Source organism: Oncorhynchus kisutch, linkage group LG1 (genome assembly GCF_002021735.2).
Source record: "Oncorhynchus kisutch isolate 150728-3 linkage group LG1, Okis_V2, whole genome shotgun sequence".
Lineage (NCBI taxonomy): Eukaryota > Metazoa > Chordata > Actinopteri > Salmoniformes > Salmonidae > Oncorhynchus > Oncorhynchus kisutch.
In genome coordinates, this window is record NC_034174.2 from 24,598,173 (window position 1) to 24,619,523 (window position 21,351).

Sequence of the window (21,351 nt, forward strand, 5' to 3'; positions counted from 1 at the left end):
ACTACTATGATGTCCCATTGTAGCCAATTCAATTGCAAAAATGTTGTTTAGCGATTTCTTTTCTGGAAATTCTGTTACCAATTTTCAAAAACAATAAAAAAATGTATACCAGTAAAAATACTAGAACTAATTGATAGGTCTACCTTTACTTGTTACTCCTGTGAACTTTCATTATCCCCCATCCTAATGAGGGAGAGAAATTTGAATATATCTTATAAAGATATGTGGGATTTTGGTAATGTAATTTCAAAGGCAATGTTTCTTAAATTTAAAAACTAAACATGATATTAGTTGGCAGGGGTCTTTACTTCAAGATTATTGTGTGTTGATGTATTTTTAATACATTTTAAAACTTTTTCTGATGTAAGACCCCTTTTTCATCTGAAATCAAAGCCTTTGCATTTTCGGATGGAAAATGGTTGAAAAATGTAAGTATGCCTTAATTTTATTTGACACCCAATTTGACATGCACCTATGAAATTCACATGTTGGTGCACATAGGTCATTTTACATGGAAATGGAAATGCGGGCTACAGTAGCCTCACCACAGATGGTCTGCTAGGTAGGATTCAGCCCAGACAAAACAAAATCATTTTGGCCGCTCAAATGTAGGCTACAGTATGCAGCTAATTCTGGGGGGCATGACACACCATCGTTTTCACGTTGAATGTTTAAGGACATGAACATTGGGCACTAGGTTGTTAGCTATACATGCAACAAAATGATGTCCACCCTTTGAAATATCTCTGGATCTCATTATCAAGGAGGAAGACATGCAGTCAGTAATGTGATGGCGGAGTGTGGCTCACTGTCTCCGTTCTGTCGCTGTGAAGTCGGCCAAGAAGTCCAACTCTGTGTTGCCCTTGTGGGAAGGGCTGAATGTAGGTCGTAGCTGAAATCCAAGCACAGGCTCCGGGGGGGGGGGGCTCTGCTGCTCTGGGGAACGGAGCTGTAGAGAGGAAATAAACCGATTTTCACACACAGCTATTTTGAGCAGCAGCGTGCCTCCACAACCTCCTTTTGCCTTTCTGATCTATTTTGGAACTGTGATGTTCAAAACGTGATTGATTTTAGAGCAGTGTGTGTTTGCCTCAGTGGTGCCATGTCTGTCAGTGCAGAGATGGGCTATTTTCTACCCTGGTTCTATATATTTCTGTCCTCTCTGTCCTGAACCAAAAGCGGGTGATCTGAATGTAATCTTCTCCTTGCCATTCCTTCATCGGCCAAGGGAATGTAGAGTGCTATGTAATTGAGTCAGAATCATTTCTGTCTTTTTGTCCTGCAATTTTGCACTCAAATCAAATATTACTGTCAGGGTCTAGCCTCACAAATGTCAAAGCCAAAGAGAGAGCAGAGGCTCCCTAAAATAGTCTGTCATCAATTAAATATGCATTAGGCTCTTGGATTAGTCTGCCAGTGCAGCAGTTCGGTGACGACCAAAAGGCAGAGGTTAGTTGACTCAAATCCCTATCACTGAGGGCATTGAAGAGATCCATGTAGTTGGACAAGATAAACTGTTTATTTTATATACAGTATGGGAGGAGATTGTTCCACTCTATACAGCACAGATTCCCACCTTCTGATTTGTTGGCTGGAAGCATCCATGATGTAGTGCTTTAAAGGAAGAGAGGACTGTTTACAGGAGGCTGCTGGGTTGTTTCCTGCAGCACTGATGGACACAGCCAGAGGGACAAAGAAATAATGGGCTTCCTGTGAACACACTCTCGGGCCAGGGTGGATTGGTAATGGGATTGTAAGGCAGGAGGTGAGACCAGTCAGGCCTGTCCTAACTGAATCAACAGCTCTGTCCTTCCCTCCCACTGTATCATACCACACACCTGCCCACACGTTAATCTATTGGGTGGGAAGGAGGCCCTGAGGAGAAGTGTCAATCTGAGACAAGGACCAGGGGGAGTGTAACTATGGTCAATGATGGTGAGAAGGATAGACTCAGGGTTGTGTGTGATGGTTAGCACTTCATTGGAGATGACAGGGATAAGACTGCAGGCAGTCGGTTATTGCTAGTCTCTGAGGTAGATCGCTTAGGTTACAGTGACTCTAAAGATAATTATAACTGGTGAACGGTGGAGGTTATGTATAGATTGTGGTTAAGTTATCACGTTGATGTCACCCCCCCCTTATAGCATCCAGCTCACAACAACAGGAGTGATGGTTGCATGCCAGGCCAGGGGATGATGTATTGTTTGTGATTGTAGAGGAAACATTACTAATGTATAGTGATGGCTGTGACATGGTCAGGGGTGATTGTGGACTAGTTGTAATGTTGCTATTTTCAGTTGCAGTCACATGGGGATGTGGTTTAGGTCACTGGCTCTGGGGTTGATTAGGTCAGACCAGGACACTCATGCTGAACAGAAGAGAGATGCAGGAGAACACCTCATCCACAGTGACCGAGAACACATCCAGGTGTGTGTGTCTGTGTATTGCTAGGGAGAGGTTGCTTTATAAAGCACCATTAGGAGATTGTTACTCCTTGTTTGGACCGGGACAATGCCATTTGGTGGCCACAGCCCCCTCCCCCTTAGGAGTAGGCAAGCTACAGGCAGGTGTGTGTGTGTGTGTGTGTGTGTGTGTGTGTGTGTGTGTGTGTGTGTGTGTGTGTGGCTGCTGATTGTGATAAGTGTTTCCTCTGCTAACCTTTGAAGCATTACAGGCTGGTCTGTGCACCATGACGTGCTACTGTGTCAACCAGTGGCCCAGTCACCCGAGAGCAGCAGGGCATGTGCTGGGAGGGAGGGAGGGGGATGGTTCACATGGGGTTACAGAGAGGCCATGCACAGTCAAATATAACTGACAAAAAAGTGCTATATTGGCATGGGAAACATATTTTTACATTGCCAAAGCAAGTGAAATAGATAATACATTTAAAAGAAAGTTAAATTAAAAATTAACATTAAACATTACACTCACAAAAGTTTCAAAGGAATAGTGACATTTCAAATGTCATATGGATATGTATAGTGTTGTAACGATGTGAAAATAGTTAAAGTACAAAAGGAAAAATAAATAATAAATATGGGTTGTATTTACAATGGTGTTTGTTCTTCACTGGTTGCCCTTTTCTTGTGGCAACAAGTCACAAATATTGCTACCGTGATGGCACACTGTGGTATTTCTCCTAATAGATATGGGAGTTGATCAAAATTTGATTTGTTTTCAAATTCTTTGTGGGTCTGTGTAATCTGGGGGAAATATGTGTCTTTATGGTCATACAGGAGGTTAGGAAGTGCAGCTCAGTTTTCACCTCATTTTGTGGGCAGTGTGCACATAACCGTCGTCTCTTGAGAGCCAGGTCTGCCTACATTGGCCTCTCAATAGCAAGGTTATGCTCACGGAGTCTGTTAGTAGTCCAAGCTTTTCTTAAGTTTGGACAAAGTCACAGTGATCAGGTATTCTGCCACTGTGTACTCTCAGTTTAGGGCCAAATGGCATTCTAGTTTTCTCTGTTTTGGTTGTTCCCCCCCCCCCCCCCCCCCCCCCCCCAATGTGTCAAGTTATTTGGTTATGTCTAATTGTCTTTCTCGCTCTCAAGATATGAAGGCTGATATATATGGTGCATCCCTAGTCATGTCCCTCAGTTGTGGATAAAAACTGATGGGTTCTGTCTGTCTGTGTTTAATAGACTGAAAAACAGCAGACTCTTTTCCAGTTCTGTGAGGAAATCAAGTACAGTGTATATGGTGTCTGTGAGGAGAGTGAAGCAGACCATAGTAGACTAGACCTGCTACTCTCCCGGAAGCCCTTCTCTCTCTCTGAGTCACACAACATCCTGTACCATGTCTCCTCCTGTTTTCCTGTTCACTTCATCAGGGTTCTCGCTCCTCCTCACACAACAATCACCAGGTCAGACACCCCTCTTCCTCCTGGTCTCTATATTCACATTATTACACAAGGACTGCTGTATGTTTGTGGTGGTGGTGTGCCTGCTTGGTTCTCCTCAGTGTTCTCACATTAATCGATTAGAATGCTGTTAATTGACCACAGCTCAGCCTTCAACACCATACTACCGTCCAAGATCATCATTAAGCTCGGTGCCCTGCATCTGAACCCCTCCCTGTGCAACTGGGTCCTGGACTTCTTGATGGGCCGCCCCCGGGTGGTGAAGGTAGGCAACAACACCTCTACGACACTGATCCTCAACACAGGGGCCCCACAAGGGTGCGTGCTCAGCCCCCTCCTGTACTCCCTGTTCATTCATGACTGCGTGGCCATGCATGTCTCCAACTCAATCATCAAGTTTGCAGACAACACATCAGTGGTAGGCCTGATTACCAACAATGATGAGAGAAGAGGTGTCGGCCCTGGTAGGGTGGTGCCAGGAAAATAACCTCAATGTCAAAAAAACTAAGGAGCTAATCGTGGACTTCAAGAGACCGCAGAGGGAGCACATCCACATCAACGGGCCGCAGAGAAGGTGAAATGCTTCACTTCACTGACAATCTGAAATGGTCCACCCACACAGACAGACAGTGTGTTGAAGAAAGTGTACAGCACTTTGAGATATCAGCTGATGTAAGAACACCATGGGACCATGCAGCCATCATACTGATCAGGAAGGAGACGCGTTCCTAGAAGGCCAGCATCCTGGAGTCGCCTCTTCACTGTTGACATTTAGACGGGTGTTTTGCGGGTACTAATTAATGAAGCTGCCATACATACTCTGGAGTCCGACATTGCTCGTCCTAATATTTCTTAATTCCATTATTTTACATTTTAGATTTATGTGTACTGTTAAATGTTACTGCACTGTTGTAGCTAGGAACACAAGCATTTTGCTACACCCGTAGTAACATCTGCTAAATATGTGAATATGACCAATAACGATTTGATTTGATTTAGGGTTTCTTATATGGGCCTACTCTGTCGTGCCTCTGTAGCCTTCCATTTGTCTGTGCCTTTAAATGGTACCAACTACATTATAAGGAAATAAAGCCCTCAATGTCAGAGGAGACTGAGGCTGGCTTCTGAGTGATTCTGTTATTCCAGGGTTGTCCTTAGCAACAGAACAGAATGTCTCACTACACTCAATGCAATTACATTTTTATGTATAGATGGCCTAGGTGTGTGATTTTCACTATCCTACTCCATACACAAAAGGTTCATCAGTGTACGTTGTTTGTGAGGACATATATGTCACTGCAGTGGTTAACACAACATTCTAATGTTGTAGCATACAAATAACTGTGCTACCATGCTAAATAGTACACTATGAGTGGACAGCTACTCAGTATTTAAAACCTTATCATCAGTCAAGCTACTGTTCTACTGTTTTACTGATGATCTTATTGCACCGACATATCTCAACAGTACTTCTAGCCATGAGTTAACGTTTGGCTAACGCTTGCATCTAATCTCAAAGGCTTTATTGTGTCTTGATGTGTGGATTATGCTAACTGTGTAATGGTTATTTCTGTGCTCTCTCATGTTCCTCTGGGTTTGTGAGGTCAGGCTGGAGCGAATGAGGCCTGTGCTGTGGCGCTACTCGTTAAAGTGATACTCTGAGGAGCTTTGAGAAGGACTCTCTCTTCCATAGCAGACATCAATTGAGCTTTTGTATGGGACAGGGAATTTATTAACTCAATAGGAATGACAGTGTCCTAATATGGCCGAGGCTGGCTTTTTTGGCCTGGAAATACTGATAACCCACACTTCCTGTTTGTGTCCGAGGGGAGCCGTGTGATTGGTGGGATGAGTCAACAGCACTCTACTGAGTCTGCTTTTTTAGTAGAACACTCATCCTGGGGGAAGCCTCCACCAAGATCAACACTCTAAAGATGTATTGTCTGCAATGGGAGACGCTTCAAAGTTTCTCTGATAAAGTTCATGCTTTGTTTGAGGGTTTGTCTTGCGCATCAATATTTCCCCGCACTGAGTGTGGAGGAGTTGTGAACAACAATGACCAGCCTGAGATTTTAAATCGATGATCGCAATGATGTTGTACACAAGCTATGTTGTAAACAGAACACAGAACACAATGCTGTTAAGTCACATCTCCTATGGAGCGGTGGCTACAGGGGAGATGATATTGAAGAAGTGATTGAGAATATGACCGTGGTGTGATGAGACCACGGCAGTGGGGTGTGTGAGTTATCGTCACGGGTCTGATTTGACAGCTGTCATTAAAATGGCTGCTGCGGTGAGGAGCATTTCCCAGCACCTTCTCCCAGCTCCCCGTGCTATTTTGACCAGCAGCCATATTCTCATCATCTCAGTGATAGGGCGATAGAGGAGTGGAGGCTGTTGCTCTCATACTGAAGAGAAAGAGAACAAACAGGAGAGATTTGGTTACCAATCCATTGCTTAAGGGGAAGCAGCTGCTGCCTCGTGGACAGACATCTTTGTAAAGACACCACAGGGTACTAAGCAACATGTAGAGTAGACCGATGGTATGTATGTAAAAAAAAAAAAAAACGTCTTGAAAATATCATAAGCGTATGTATTTGAATTAATCCACCATGACAAAGCATTACCTCAATCGTTATTGGTTTGAGCAGAATATCTGCATTTTAACTACATTGTTTAGGTAATGGAGAGTAGAAGGCAGAAACAGAGAGAGATGGAGAGAAGGAGCGATATAAGCGCGAGATAGTGGGCGAGAGTTGAGTTTGACTGGCTCTGCCATCCTGTCGTCAATTAACATAGCAGTGTTGCATAATCTTGTCACCAACGCACCATAGAGCTGTTTAATACTGACTACACCAACTGGCCCCTGTCAGCATCCAATAACATGTACAGTAGCACGCACAGGAAAGCCGTTCACAGCCTTGATTGCCAAACAGTCCCCCTCGCATACATCTCTATGTTATATGTCATAATTTCTTGTTATTTTTGAAAACTTTTGGATTATGTATGTAAAATGGTGTACCCGACCAATAAAATTTGATTTGATCTACACACACACTAACCGATCGCTGCAGCTGTACATAGTCTATTGGTAAATAGCCCACCCTTTTTCACCTACCTCATCCCCATACTGTTTTTATTTATTTACTTTTCTGCTCTTTTGCACACCAATATCTCTACCTGTACATGACCATCTGATCATTCATCACTCCAGTGTTAATCTGCAAAATTGTAATTATTTGCCTACCTCCTCATGCCTTTTGCACACATTGTATATAGATTCCCCCTTTGTTTTCTACTGTGTTATTGACTTGTTAATTGTTGACTCCATGTGTAACTCTTTGTTGTCTGCTCACACTGCTATGCTTTATCTTGGCCAGGTCGCAGTTGTAAATGAGAACTTGTTCTCAACTAGCCTACCTGGTTAAATAAAGGTGTTCTCAACTAGCCTACCTGGTTAAATAAAGGTGTTCTCAACTAGCCTACCTGGTTAAATAAAGGTGTTCTCAACTAGCCTACCTGGTTAAATAAAGGTGTTCTCAACTAGCCTACCTGGTTAAATAAAGGTGTTCTCAACTAGCCTACCTGGTTAAATAAAGGTGTTCTCAACTAGCCTACCTGGTTAAATAAAGGTGTTCTCAACTAGCCTACCTGGTTAAATAAAGGTGTTCTCAACTAGCCTACCTGGTTAAATAAAGGTGTTCTCAACTAGCCTACCTGGTTAAATAAAGGTGAAATAAAAAAGAAAATAAACTTTCCCCACTCACCACACAGTGGTGTTACTCAGACTCACAGGGTTTCTACAGCACCTCATAATGAATGCATAAATAAACAAGACTCATCTTTCACTTGTCCTCCAATTTAAGTGGTCATTGTCACTGTTAAATGAATTATTTTGTCACTATGTGTCATGCTTGAATCATGACACTACCCAGGTTTCCATCAGTGGAGGCTGCTGAGGGGAGGACGGCTCATAATAATGTGTGGAAAGGAGCAAATGGAATGGCATTAAACACCTGGCAACCATGTTTGATGTATTTGATACTATTCCATGGACTCTGCTCCAGTCATTACCACAAGCCCGTTCTTTAGGTGGTATCTTTTTGTGACTAAAATGAATTATAGGAGAAATATCAGTGGAACTGCTTTTCTTCGCAAATATTGATATAATAACCATCATATCAACGTAAACTTGGAGTCCCGTGATGATATGTTGTGTGGTCCTTCCACTACAACTCGGGAAATCATGCAGGTTATTAGGCTACAGATGAAATAAGTTATGATGTACTTCAGTGTGAGGAAAGCAGGAGCGCAACTTTCACTGGGGACTGGGGGTCATGCCCCCCCCCCCCACACACCTTTATTTAACCAGGTAGGCTAGTTGAGAACAAGTTCTCATTTACAACTGTGACCTGGCCATGATAAAGCAAAGCAGTGCGACACAGACAACACAGTTACACATGGAATAAACAAACGTACCATCAATAAAACAATAGAAAAGTCTATATACAGTGTGTAGAAATTAAGTAAGATTAGGGAGGTAAGTCAATAAATAGGCCATAGTGGCGAAATAATTACAATTTAGCAATTAAACACTGGAGTGATGTGCAGAAGATGAATGTGCAAGTAGAGAAAGGAGCAAACAAAAAAGACAACAATATGGGGATGAGGTAGTTGGGTGGACTATTTACAGATGGGCTATGTACTGGTGCAATGATCTGTAAGCTGCTCTAACAGCTGATGGTTAAAGTTAGTGAGGGAGATATGAGTCTCCAGCTTCAGTGATTTTTGCAATTCGTTCCAGTTATTGGCAGCAGAGAACTGGAAGGGAAGGTGGCCAATGGAGGAGTTGGCATTGGGGGATGACCAGCAAAATATACCTGCTGGAGCGTGTGCTATGGGTGGGTGCTGACCAGTGAGCTGAGATAAGGTGGGGCTTTACCTAGCAAAGATCTATAAATGACCTGGAGCCAGTGGGTTTGGCGACAAATATGAAGCGAGGACCAGCCAGCAAGAGCATACAGGTCGCAGTGGTGTGTAGTATATGAGGCTTTGGTGACAAAACGAATGGCACTGTGATAGACTGCATCCAGTTTGCTGAGTAGAGTGTTGGAGGCTATTTTGTAAATGATATCGCCGAAGTCAAGGTTCGGTAGGATAGTCAGTTTTACGAGGGTGTGTTTGGCAGCGTGAGTGAAGGATGCTTTGTTGCGAAATAGGAAGCTGATTCTAGATTACATTTTGGATTGAAAATGCTTAATGTGAGTCTGGAAGGAGAGTTTACAGTTTAACCAGACACCTAGGTATTTGTAATTGTCCACAAATTCAGAACCGGCCAAAGTAGTGATGCTAGACGGGCGGGCAGGTGCTGGCAGCGATCAGTTGAAGAGCATGCATTTAGTTTTACATGCATTTAAGAGCAGTTGTAGGCCACGGAAGGAGAGTTGTATGGCATTGATGCTCGTTTGGAGGTTTGTTAACATAGTGTCCAAAGAAGGGCCAGAAGTATATCTTTTAGGACCTTGAGCATGGCTGAGGTGCACCCATGACCAGCTCGGAAACCAGATTGCATAGCGGAGAAGGTACGGTGGGATTCAAAATGGTCGGTGATCTGTTTATTAACTTGGCTTTTGAAGACCTTGGAAAGGCAGGATAGGATAGATATAGATAGGTCTGTAACAGTTTGGGTCTGGAGTGTCTCCCCCTTTGAAGAGGGGGATGACTGCGGCAGTTTTCCAATCTTTGGGGATCTCAGATGATACGAGAGGTTGAACAGGCTAGTAATAGGGGTTGCAACAATTGTGGCGGATAATTTTAGAAAGAGAGGGTCCAGATTGTCTAGCCCAGCTGATTTGTAGGGGTCCAGATGTTTCAGCTCTTTCAGGACATCAGCTATCTGGATTTTTTTTTTCCGTTTGAAAAAGCTAGTCTTTGCTTTCCTATTTGCCTATGTATATTGGTTCCTAAATTGCATATCGCAGGGGCTATTCGATGCTAATGCAGTACGCCACAGAATGTTTTTGTGCTGGTCAAGGGCAGTCAGGTTTGGAGTTAACCAAGGTTCTACATATTTTGAGTGGGGCATGCTTTTTTAAGATGGTGAGGAAAGCACTTTTAAAGAACGACCAGGCATCCTCTACTGACGGGATGAAGTCAATATACCTGAAGCCAGGATACCCGGGCCAGGCCGATTAGAAAAGCCTTCTTGCTGATGTGTTATACGGAGCGTTGGACAGTGATGAGGAGTGGTCATTTGACCGCGGACCCATTACGGACGCAGGGAATGAGGCAGTGATCACTGAGATCCTGGTTGAAGACAGCAAAGGAGTATTTAGAGGGCAGGTTGGTCAGGATGAGGGTGCCCGTGTTTACGGATTTGGGGTTGTAACTGGTAGGTTCCATAAGAATTTGTGTGAGATTGAGGGCATCGAGCTTAGATTGTCGGGCGGCCTGGGTGTTAAGCATATCCCAGTTTGGGTCGCCTAACAGTACAAACTCTGAAGATAAATAGGGGGCGATTAATTCACATATGGTGTCCTGTAGGGGGTCTATAACAAGCGGCAACAATGAGACTTATTTCTGGAAAGGTTGATTTTTAAAGTAGAAGCTCGAGCTGTTTGGGCACAGACCTGGATAGCATGACAGAACTCTGCAGACTCTCTGCAGTAGATTGCAACAGAGTCCTCCGTGGTGGATTGCAACAGTTCTAACTTGGTGGCCTTCCTAAACCAGGATTCAGAGATATGATGGAAACATTTCTCTGATGGAAAAATTGACACATCATTTTTATTTCGGATTTTAGAATATTCGTATGAAAATCTATTGTCAATTGGATGAAAACCTAACTACTGACTATTTAAACATGCTTTATATTGGAGCATATATCTGAGTTAATCTCACTCCAATTTTAGCCTACATTTCCTGTGTGGAAGGCTACATTAATATTGATGTATATATAATATACATTAATAATATCACCTAACATTGTCTTATCTTCTTGGTTGTCTGACCCGTTCCACTCTCTTATTGGCTCCTCAGGTACAACCCGCCCCCCACGTGACGGAGAGGTCCCTGGAATAGATTACAACTTCCTGCCTGTGGAGGACTTTCTGGCTTTGGAGCAGAGTGGGACCCTTCTGGAAATAGGAGCATATGAAGGTAACTATTTGCAGCAGGTCATCAGTTGAATCCTGGACAAGTTGTTTACTTTGGTATTTACTGTATGTGGGTGTAGTGTGCTGTATATCTCTGGAGGTGAGTGTACTAGGAGTTTTTTAATTAAACAGGCTTCTGCATTTCTGCATTCTGCATATACACACCCTGTGTGTATAATCCCATTCCCACAGGATAAAGTCATCAATACCCTGGCATTATGTTCGGTGTGAAAGGGGTCGAAGACGTGAGAGAAGGGGAAGGTGTCTGCCATTGTTCGCAAGCAACTTTCAGTATTGTGTATATTTTAATAGCGAAGAATCACAATCAAAACCTGTGGAGCATTACACATGTCATGCATAAATACCATTCATTCACATGCACATTTAATGAAGTGGCTGTTCTGTCACTGTAGCTTGGTCAGTGGGCCTAGACAATGCTCCACTCACCCAGAGGAAACAAACAGCCTCCTCACTTCCTCCAATAGAATGCACTAGACTACAAATCCCAAACTCTGTGGTCATGCCTTCTTAGTCCCCTCATCTGCATACAAAGACTGTGATTACACCCCCCTCTTCTCCCGCCTTCCTCTTTATTCCTTACCTCCTTTTTTTCTAAACATGCTAATGTCCTCCTGTTGCCTAGGTAACTATTATGGAACACCCAAGCCGCCAAGGCAGCCCCCTAGTGGGAAAGTGATTACCAGTGATGCTTTGCAAGACAGCCTCCCGGGCTCCCAGCACTCCACTCCCCGACGCACCAAGTCCTACAATGAGATGCAAAATGCTGGAATAGTGCCTGTAGACCTGGAGGAGGACGAGGAACTCCCGGAGATGAACAGTAGTTTAACAGGTAAGAGAGAGAGGAGGGAGAGGGAAAGACTGTTAGATAGTGGGTGAGGGAAAAGGAGAATGGGAGGAAGACAGGGGGTAGGGGAGAGGGGGAGGGAGGGAGAGACTGCTGGGCTATGGGAAAGAGTGCAGGATACAAGTGGTCCTTTGTGTGGTGAGTGGTTAGTTGGTTGTTCAGTCTACATCCGCCACTGTATATCTGAGAGCAGAAAAAATAGTGCCACCTGGCTGCGATAGCAGAATGTGTACCTTTCATGTTTGATACCAGTATGGTGGCTTTCTGTCTGTTTCTGTCTGAATTAAGTTGTTAATGGTCACTAATACAACATGATTTGACATGTGCTGTTTGAGAGAATGAATATCTATCCACTCAATGTACTTGTGAACAGGAGCATGATCATTTTCTTACTTGTAGAACTGTGTTGTAGAAGTGTTTTTCTTTTTTGTTCTGTGTGTGTGTGTGTTGTTATCAGTTTTCATCTAACATCTCACTGTTTTCTTTTGTATTTGCAATAGATAAAAAATATTTTTCTAGAAATACTAGGCTCGTGAACACAGGTCGGTCTACATGTATGAGTCACGTATATGTGACTTTTACATGTTGCGTTTGCTGGTTTTTACATATTGTGATTGCTGGTTTTTTACATGTTGTGATTGCTGTTTTTTACATGTTGTGATTGCTGGTTTTTTACATGTTGTGATTGCTGTTTTTTACATGTTGTGATTGCTGTTTTTTACATGTTGTGATTGCTGGTTTTTTACATATTGTGATTGCTGGTTTTTTACATGTTGTGATAGCTGTTTTTTACATGTTGTGATTGCGTTTTTTTTTACATATTGTGATTGCTGTTTTTTTACATGTTGTGATTGCAGTTTTTTTTTTCTTCATGTTGTGATTGCTGTTTTTTACATGTTGTGATTGCAGTTTTTTTTTTACATGTTGTGATTGCTGTTTTTTACATGTTGTGATTGCTGTTTTTTTTTCATGTTGTGATTGCTGTTTTTTTACATGTTGTGATTGCTGTTTTTTACATGTTGTGATTGCTGTTTTTTACATGTTGTGATTGCTGGTTTTTTACATATTGTGATTGCTGGTTTTTTACATGTTGTGATAGCTGTTTTTTACATGTTGTGATTGCGTTTTTTTTTACATATTGTGATTGCTGTTTTTTTACATGTTGTGATTGCTGTTTTTTTTTTCTTCATGTTGTGATTGCTGTTTTTTACATGTTGTGATTGCTGTTTTTTTTTCATGTTGTGATTGCTGTTTTTTTACATGTTGTGATTGCTGGTTTTTTACATGTTGTGATTGCTGTTTTTTACATGTTGTGATTGCTGTTTTTTTACATGTTGTGATTGCTGTTTTTTTACATGTTGTGATTGCTGTTTTTTTACATGTTGTTGATTGCTGTTTTTTACATGTTGTGATTGCTGGTTTTTTACATGTTGTGATTGCTGGTTTTTTACATGTTGTGATATCCTGGTTTTTACATGTTGTGATTGCTGTTTTCTTTACATTTTGTGATTGCCGTTTGGTGACTGTTGTGTTTGGTAATGTTCCATATTTTTCATATGAGAGTACTACGTTGTTAGTTTTTCTCTTTTGTATTGGAATATCAGTGCTTTCAAAAAAAATCTGTATTACCAAAATCGGTATTGGTATTTCATTTGTGATTGGGTCATATTAACTGACCCTTACTCTTCAGCAAAGGGAGAGAGATTCCTTTACCTCTAAACTACTAGACAGGATTTTTTAATTGTTTTATTATATATAAGTCTGTTAAGAACAAATTCTTATTTTCAATGACGGTCTAGGAACAGTGGGTTAACTGCCTTGTTCAGGGGCAGAACGACAGATTTGTATCTGTCAAAACTCAGCCTGATACCCGGGGCAGCAGTTAGCCTAGTGGTTAGAGCGTTGGACTTGTAACCGAAAGGCCACCAAACTATAGTGTCATTGCCACAGAATGTGTGCATTGTGCATTTTGTTTACACATGTTTTCCCCTTCCCGCCACCCTCCCCCCCCCACAGGAGACTCGAGTGAACCTGACGAGCACCCCTACGCCCCGCGTGAGAACGCCCCGTCCTATGGTGTGAACAACACATTGTCATCCACCACGGAGGACTCTCAGCAGACACACATACACCTCAGCCATCCTCCCACAGAAGAGGACCCCCTGGGACCTCTAACTGACAACTGGGAGATGGCCTACACCGAGAACGGAGAGCTCTACTTTATAGAGTATGTATCCTATGCACACGTTACGCCCCATAACACACTCTATAACATGGCTCTATACCCAACATCCATAATAGTACATTTAAATTACAATCTTCTCAAGAAAATATTGTGCCACTTTCTACCTTTGACACTTGCCTTTAACACTGAGTCTGATTACTTCACAGTGTGTATCATATTTAGCCATGGAAGTGAGGGTGTTTTTCAGACAGTGAGTGTTTGATGCCTTCCCAGTCAGAACAATGTTTCTGTCTGTGATTCTGTCATGTGTGTCTATCTATAGCCACAACACAAAAACCACTTCCTGGATCGACCCACGCTGCCTGGACAAGCCTCCCAAACCTCTGGAAGAATGTGAAGATGATGGTACGTCCACCACAGGCTCTGTGTGTGTGTGAAATCAGATGCTTGTCTGTCACATCTGTGATTCCATGAGTGGCCTGCAGATGGCATACTTGAGCCACCATAGTGTGAGATGAGATGAGACATAGTAATATTCTGGTATCTCGTGTGCTGCCTGCCTGCGGTAATGTCTGAGCAAGACGCCCTGGCAGCCTGAAGGACTGACTGGGTTATTTGCATCATCTAGCATCAATAAAATATGTACCTTGAACTGTAGAGGAGCAAATACAAGCCCACCCACCCGCCCACTTAAAACACTAACACTTCATCTGCCTCTCTCTCCTTCATCTCTCTCCCCTCCTCTCTCTCCCCTCCACTCCCTCCTCTCCTTCCTCTCTCCTTCCTCTCTCTCTCTCCCCTCCACTCCCTCCTCTCCTTCCTCTCTCTCCTGTCATCTCTCTCCCCTCCTCCTTCCTCTCTCTCCCCTCCTCTCCTCTCCCCACCTCTTATCTCCTCATCTCTATCTACCCTCCTCTCTGTTCCCTCCTCTCTGTTCCCTCCTATCTCTCCCTCCTGTCTCTCTCTTCCCTCCTCTCCCCCACCATGTGTCCTCTACATGTGTTCTGAGGTACTTCTGTTAATGAGATGGCTCCTATTAGTTCTGTCCTCTCAAACTGCTGCATGAGGACACAGGATAGATGGAGAGATTATTCATATTGTCAAGCATATGGTGCATGAACTATGATTCATATTTAGTGGCAGCTGTTTTCACCCGCCCCAACCTAAAATGTTCAGTTCAGTATTATAATGAATGTCTGTCTCTCTGGTATGACACATTTATTTCACTTTAATGCACCTATTGATTTCTGGAGCTGGTTTTTCGAGAGCTTTAGTAAGTATGAAACAGTGTCACCCAATGGCAAAGTAGGAAGTGTGTTTAACGTTATGTTACAGACCGTGGCTAATATAAAGATATGACAGATAAGTGATTTTAGTATAGATTTAGCTTGGATTTAGCTTATTATTTATTTGATTTGTATTTATCATTTCATTTAACTAGGCAAATCAATTAAGAACAAATTCTTATTTACAATGATGACCTACCCCGGCCAAACCCTAACCCGGACGGACGACTCTGGGCCAATTGCGCGCCACCCGATGGGACTCCCAATCGCGGCCGGTTGTGATACAGCCTGGAATCTAACCAGTGTCTGTAGTGACACCTCTAGGACTGCGATGCAGTTCTTTAGACTTCTGCGCAACTCGGGAGCAAACCATTCCAGACACATTATGTTTTTACAATGTATGGAGCCAAATTTTGCTGCTCTCTTAGCTTGCTTGAGGCTTGGAATCAAAATCAATTTCTAACCCTCTGGTGCTCTCTCTCTTTCTCTTCCCTGCTCTCTCTCCTTTTTCCCCCCCTGTCTCTTCACCCCCCACACTTGGTCTTCCACTCTCTCTTTCCTGGCCTGATGGCTTTCTCCTGGAGAAGAAGGGGTACACACAGAAGAGCTGGACAGTGAGCTAGGTAGGCCTCTTTCTTTCCCCCTGCCAGATGGGGACTTTAATTTTGTGACTAGGGGGCAGTATTTTCATTTTTGGAAAAATAACGTTCCCGTAGTAGACAGGATATTTTGCCAGATTACTCTTTCTCCGTATTCCCCAAGGTGTCTACAGCATTGTGACGTAGTTTTACGCATTTATGTTGAAGAATACCCGTAAGCGGATACATTGTGTAAGTGGTCACCTGATGGCTCCCAGAGTGACTCTCGCGTAAAATACAGAGGTAGCCATTATTCCAATCAGTCCTACTGAAAAACTAATTGTCCCGGCGGATATATTATCGAATAGATATTTGAAAAACACCTTGAGGATTGATTATAAACAACGTTTTCCATGTTTCTGTCGATATTATGGAGCTAATTTGGAATATTTTTAGGCGTTTTCGTGACTGCAATTTCCTGCCGATTTCTCAGCCAAACGTGAAGAACTAACGGAGTTATTTCGCCTACAAAAAAAATATTTTTGGAAAAAAGGAACATTTGCTATCTAACTGGGAGTCTTGTGAGTGAAAACATCCGAAGCTCATCAAAGGTAAACGATTTAATTTGATTGCTTTTCTGATTTCCGTGACCAAGTTACCTGCTGCTGGCTGAACAAAATGCTATGCTAGGCTATCGATAAACTTACACAAATGCTTGTCTAGCTTTGGCTATAAAGCATATTTTGAAAATCTGAGATGACAGGGTGATTAACAAAAGGCTAAGCTGTGTTCCAATATATTTCATTTGTGATTTTCATGAATAGGAATATTTTCTAGGAATATTTATGTCCGTTGCGTTATGCTAATTAGTGTCAGTCGATGATTACGCTCCCGCATGCGGGATGGGTAGTGACTAGAGGTTATTAAACAGCCATGGCTCTGAGATGGGCTCAGAAAACTACTACCCACTATTCTATTTCAGTGGGGAATACTTGGGTGAATAGTCACAATCCTCCAATGTCATCAGTATTTGAGGATGTTTGTTATTTTCTATTAATCAGAGATTGAATTATACCTGAGAAACCAGGAGTGTGCAATACCAGGTCAATCAGTGATATCAATTAATTGCTAGGGAGACATGAAAACACCCCTGGTTTAAGGTTAGGTCTGAGATAAGTGAGGGTGAACTGATCCTAGACCAGTGTTTAGCCTCCTCAATGTGGTGAACAGCAGCCAAGGTAGGAGCAGCCATTGTTAATACCATTGCTCAGATTGGATGAACACAGTCAATACATATTGATTATGAAAGGCAATTACTCCAGTTGTGTATAGGACTGCAGACGTATGGCCCCTGTAGTGCAGCTCCTCGCTCAGGAGCAATCAAATAGTCAGGAAGACAGAATGAGATGCAAAAAGCTTAATTGACAATTTGTCACCTTAGTCACCCTTGAGCTGGAGTGTGCGTGGGGGTCATCTGGGGAGCGTGGAGAGGGGAGATCTTTTTGAAGTGTCCGATTCATCCCACTACACCCACTCAGTATCAGCAAGCCCAGCAGTGACGTGATGGCTCTGGCACCCAGCAATAATAACACACAGGCAGGATCTCCTTTAGAAATACTGCCACTGGTGGGTGGGTGGGTGGGTGGGTGGGTGGGTGAATGAGGGGTTGGGTTTGTTGTACTGTTTTTCTTTTTGTTCTCAAATCTGAAAATCTATAAATAAAGTACATTAAAAAAAAGAAATACAGACACTCTGGTGTGAAATACAGAGTGATTCTAATTTACGGTGAGTGATGTGCTGCTGGCTCAAAGTACAATGTTCCCCTTTAGAACATCGGACAATATTAAAGCCTAGTCCCTGTATTGTGGATGTTCCAACCATAACACAACCCCCCCCCCCCCCTCGGGCTTAACACCTTGACACCAAATCCTCTAAAGCTGGTGGAGGGAAAGTGTACACCACTCGTCAAAATATAGGCTGAGGTAATAGGCTGAGGCTAATGAGATGCAGGACTGATACTGTACAGCGGAGGACTCAGTTATACACATCTGTTTGTAACCAATTACAGCACTCTGGCGTTTCCCTATAGCCATTGGTACAGTAGCTAGCTAACTCCATCTCTGCAGTTTTAATCACACTACTCTGTATGGAGAGATAATGAGTTGCTCTGCCGTACTGAGACATACTTAGACTGTATCAATGTAGCAGCCTTCACAGATGACTAATGCATGTCTCTATCTAAAAAGTTCTGATTTAATTGGTCTCATTTTATGGCTGTGTTGTCAGGCCATTTATGGCGTTCATTCTCAGCAGTGTCCCTGGTTACACACAAAATTAAAAACATCCTCTCACACAACTCATCATTAATGAATTTGACCTTGGTGAATAAATACATGATCGAGTTTGTGAAGTTCTACAATGCCATGCGACAGACAGTGATAAAACAATCAAGGACAACATTGAATACCATTATATACACACCACGCCTACATCAGCGATGTCGGTCAACGTTGTACATCAGATTCCCTTACTGCCATGAACAATAAGAAAGATATCTTCACGTGACGTATTTAAACAACACATTTTTAAACCAAAATTGACATTTAGACCACCACACACACATACCGCCAGCTCCTCTTCGCCATCTGAGCGTTTGGTGTTGATCATGATCGGTCAAATCCCCCCGTAGTGTCTATCTGATGTGTTAAATGTCAGCCGTGTCCTGCCAGGAGCCAAGAGCCAGGTCCAGACAGCCTCTGGAGTCCTGCTCACTCCCCAGTGACTGACAGGCTGTGTGTGGTAGGAAAAGGTATTCAGTGACCTTCTGTCTTAACAATGAGCACCATCTCTAACAGCGTGCCGTTTCCTCCTCTCTCTACCTCTCTTCCAGAGCTGCCAACAGGCTGGGAGAAAATAGATGACCCAGTCTATGGTGTTTACTATGTGGAGTAAGTCGTGACACACACACACACACACATCTGTCGCATTTAAAATGACCTCACTGTACTGTACATTTACAATGCATTTAACACTGAGCAGTGCCCTGGAACATTGCAAAACAACATCAAATGCAGGCTGTTTTGGGGATTATAGGCCATTTTGTTGCCGTCATGATGATTTAGACACAGGGTTTCTCATCTAGTGAGAGACCCTTGGGGCTGTGCATTAATAGCAATACATGCATATGTTTTGCTGTTGTTCAAAGCAATACCTTCGAGGCAGATGCCCAGTTTTGTTTTCTGAGATTTTTCCATATACATTATTCCTATTGTTTCCTGTTTAATGCATAATTGCATAATGTTTCCATACTGTTTGAAGTGTAATTTCCTTACGGTGTACTGCTCCTTTAATTCCTTGTCGGGTTGTGGTATGACGTGGTTGTGGTGGTGGTGTTAACCTCCTGAAGCAGTGCTCCTCAGTGATTGTGTGATGCTGTTGATATTCAGGCCTCGTCGTCTCTGTCTCCTCTGATCCACCAGAGCATTGTCTGTACCAGACTTGACTTCCGTGACTTGAGCCCTTGGCTCCTGGAGCATAGGCCACGAGAGACTTTGTCTATCTGTATGTTGTGTTCACTCTTTCATCCCGGCCTCTCTGTAACTCAATCTTTCTCTTTCTTTATCCCTTATTCTCCATCCCTTGCCCGATCCCCTTGGCTTTCTTCTGTTCTTTTTTCTTTCTCTTTTTGATCTCATTTCTTTCCTTTTATTATCCCCCTTATTCTTACTTACGCTCTACTTTTCACTGACTCAATTATCTTTCTCTATCCCTCTCCCTTCCTGTCTCATTCTCCCATTTTCCCTCCCTCTCTTCCTCCCTCTCTCAGTCACATTAACAGGAAGACCCAGTATGAGAACCCTATACTGGAGGCTAAGCGGCTGAAGCAGCTCGAGCAACAGCAGCCACCAGAAGGTGAGCGCTACATCCGAGGTTCGTTTCCAGCCCCGCCGGGCGTCATTCCTTTCTTTCTTCATGTCTGTAATCGTGCCTATCTGTCTCTTTGTCCTGCTGCTCTGCTCTGCTCTACTCTGCTTCTGGCGCTTTATGATTTGCTATTGAGAAACCATAAAGGCATACCTATGATTTATTTTAATGGCCTTGAAGAGAGGTCTTTTTGGTTTAATTTGGCAATATTTTAAGTGTCACTGATTCTCTCTCCGAAGGATTTGTGCTTAAGTGAATAATTTTGAAGTGTGCAGTTCTAGGTAAGTTTGGGTTTGACAATTATACATTGAAGAGTGTTTTACCGCAATGTAAATGTATCCCTATATTTGAATTCTTTCTGGGTCTTGCTCTCCCAGTGAAAGGTTTTTCAGGACAAGTGGTTTAAGTCTGAGTGTGCCCTGGGTTTACCTCTTTCTATATTAGATGTACGATGTCACTCAGATTTTCCCTAGACATGCAGGTCACACCACTAGGGACCAGGCTATTGATCCCCCTTCTGCAGGCTCAGCTAAATACGCTTCTGACTTGATTACTTGCTGACTTTTCCTCCTTTAAGGTCAATATCTCTGTACGCTCAATATCTGTGAAGACTTTTACTCTTTCATTGATTGAATCTTAATACTGAGAATATTAATGAAGACTTAAGCCTCTGATACATTACACAGTGAGGCTGCCATTTAGATCTGTCAGAGATTGGATTACGTGGTATTACTTTCATTGGCAGCCATTGTGGCTCAATGCAGTACAGTAGTTTCCTAGCCACCCATTGTGGGGAACCATAAGGAATCGGTGTAACTGTACAGGCACCAGAGACAGGAAGTATGCCCTTTGTTGTTCCAGAATGGATAGAGGACGCCACCCTGGCTGGTGCCCCGCTAGCCAGCTATACCGCCAACCACCAGGAGACCTACAGGGATCCCCAGGCTGGACCCCCACTGCCGCCCCTCATCGGGCCCAAACGTAAGTCCTGGCCAGGTTAATATCCTAGTTTCATGAGGGTATTGGTCCATTTCCCTCTGCAACACAGTGGATGTGTTTCCTGTTCCTTCATCAATTTACTCCCTCAACCCCTATCTCCTCTCTCTCTGCCTCTCACACTCTCTCTGTCCCATCCGCTCTCTGCCCCTCCCTATCTCCTCTCTCTCTGCCTCTCACACTCTCTCTGCCTCTCACACTCTCTCTGCCCCATCCGCTCTCTGCCCCTCCCTATCTCCTCTCTCTCTGCCTCTCACACTCTCTCTGCCCCATCCGCTCTCTGCCCCTCCCTATCTCCTCTCTCTCTGCCTCTCACACTCTCTCTGCCCCATCCGCTCTCTGCCCCTCCCTATCTCCTCTCTCTCTGCCTCTCACACTCTCTCTGCCCCATCCGCTCTCTGCCCCTCCCTATCTCCTCTCTCTCTGCCTCTCACACTCTCTCTGCCCCATCTGATCTCTGCCCCTCCCTATCTCCTCTCTCTCTGCCTCTCACACTCTC

At 43.3% G+C, this 21,351-nt stretch overlaps 1 protein-coding gene across 12 annotated transcripts in view; it reads left to right on the forward strand.

The window, feature by feature from the left end:
- Nucleotides 1-21,351, forward strand: part of LOC109897058 (membrane-associated guanylate kinase, WW and PDZ domain-containing protein 1-like) — a 182,278-nt gene that overhangs the window by 109,608 nt on the left and 51,319 nt on the right. For 8 of the 12 annotated variants that reach the window (XM_031805426.1, XM_031805065.1, XM_031805219.1 and 5 more), the window contains 8 exons: nucleotides 10,903-11,022; nucleotides 11,662-11,868; nucleotides 13,900-14,110; nucleotides 14,391-14,473; nucleotides 15,942-15,977; nucleotides 18,823-18,880; nucleotides 19,759-19,862; nucleotides 20,718-20,837. In XM_031805426.1, the coding sequence (XP_031661286.1) occupies nucleotides 10,903-11,022; nucleotides 11,662-11,868; nucleotides 13,900-14,110; nucleotides 14,391-14,473; nucleotides 15,942-15,977; nucleotides 18,823-18,880; nucleotides 19,759-19,862; nucleotides 20,718-20,837 (939 nt within the window). The remainder of the gene's footprint in view (nucleotides 1-10,902; nucleotides 11,023-11,661; nucleotides 11,869-13,899; nucleotides 14,111-14,390; nucleotides 14,474-15,941; nucleotides 15,978-18,822; nucleotides 18,881-19,758; nucleotides 19,863-20,717; nucleotides 20,838-21,351) is intronic. The other 4 variants (XM_031805178.1, XM_031805392.1, XM_031805359.1 and 1 more) reach the window with 2 other exon arrangements.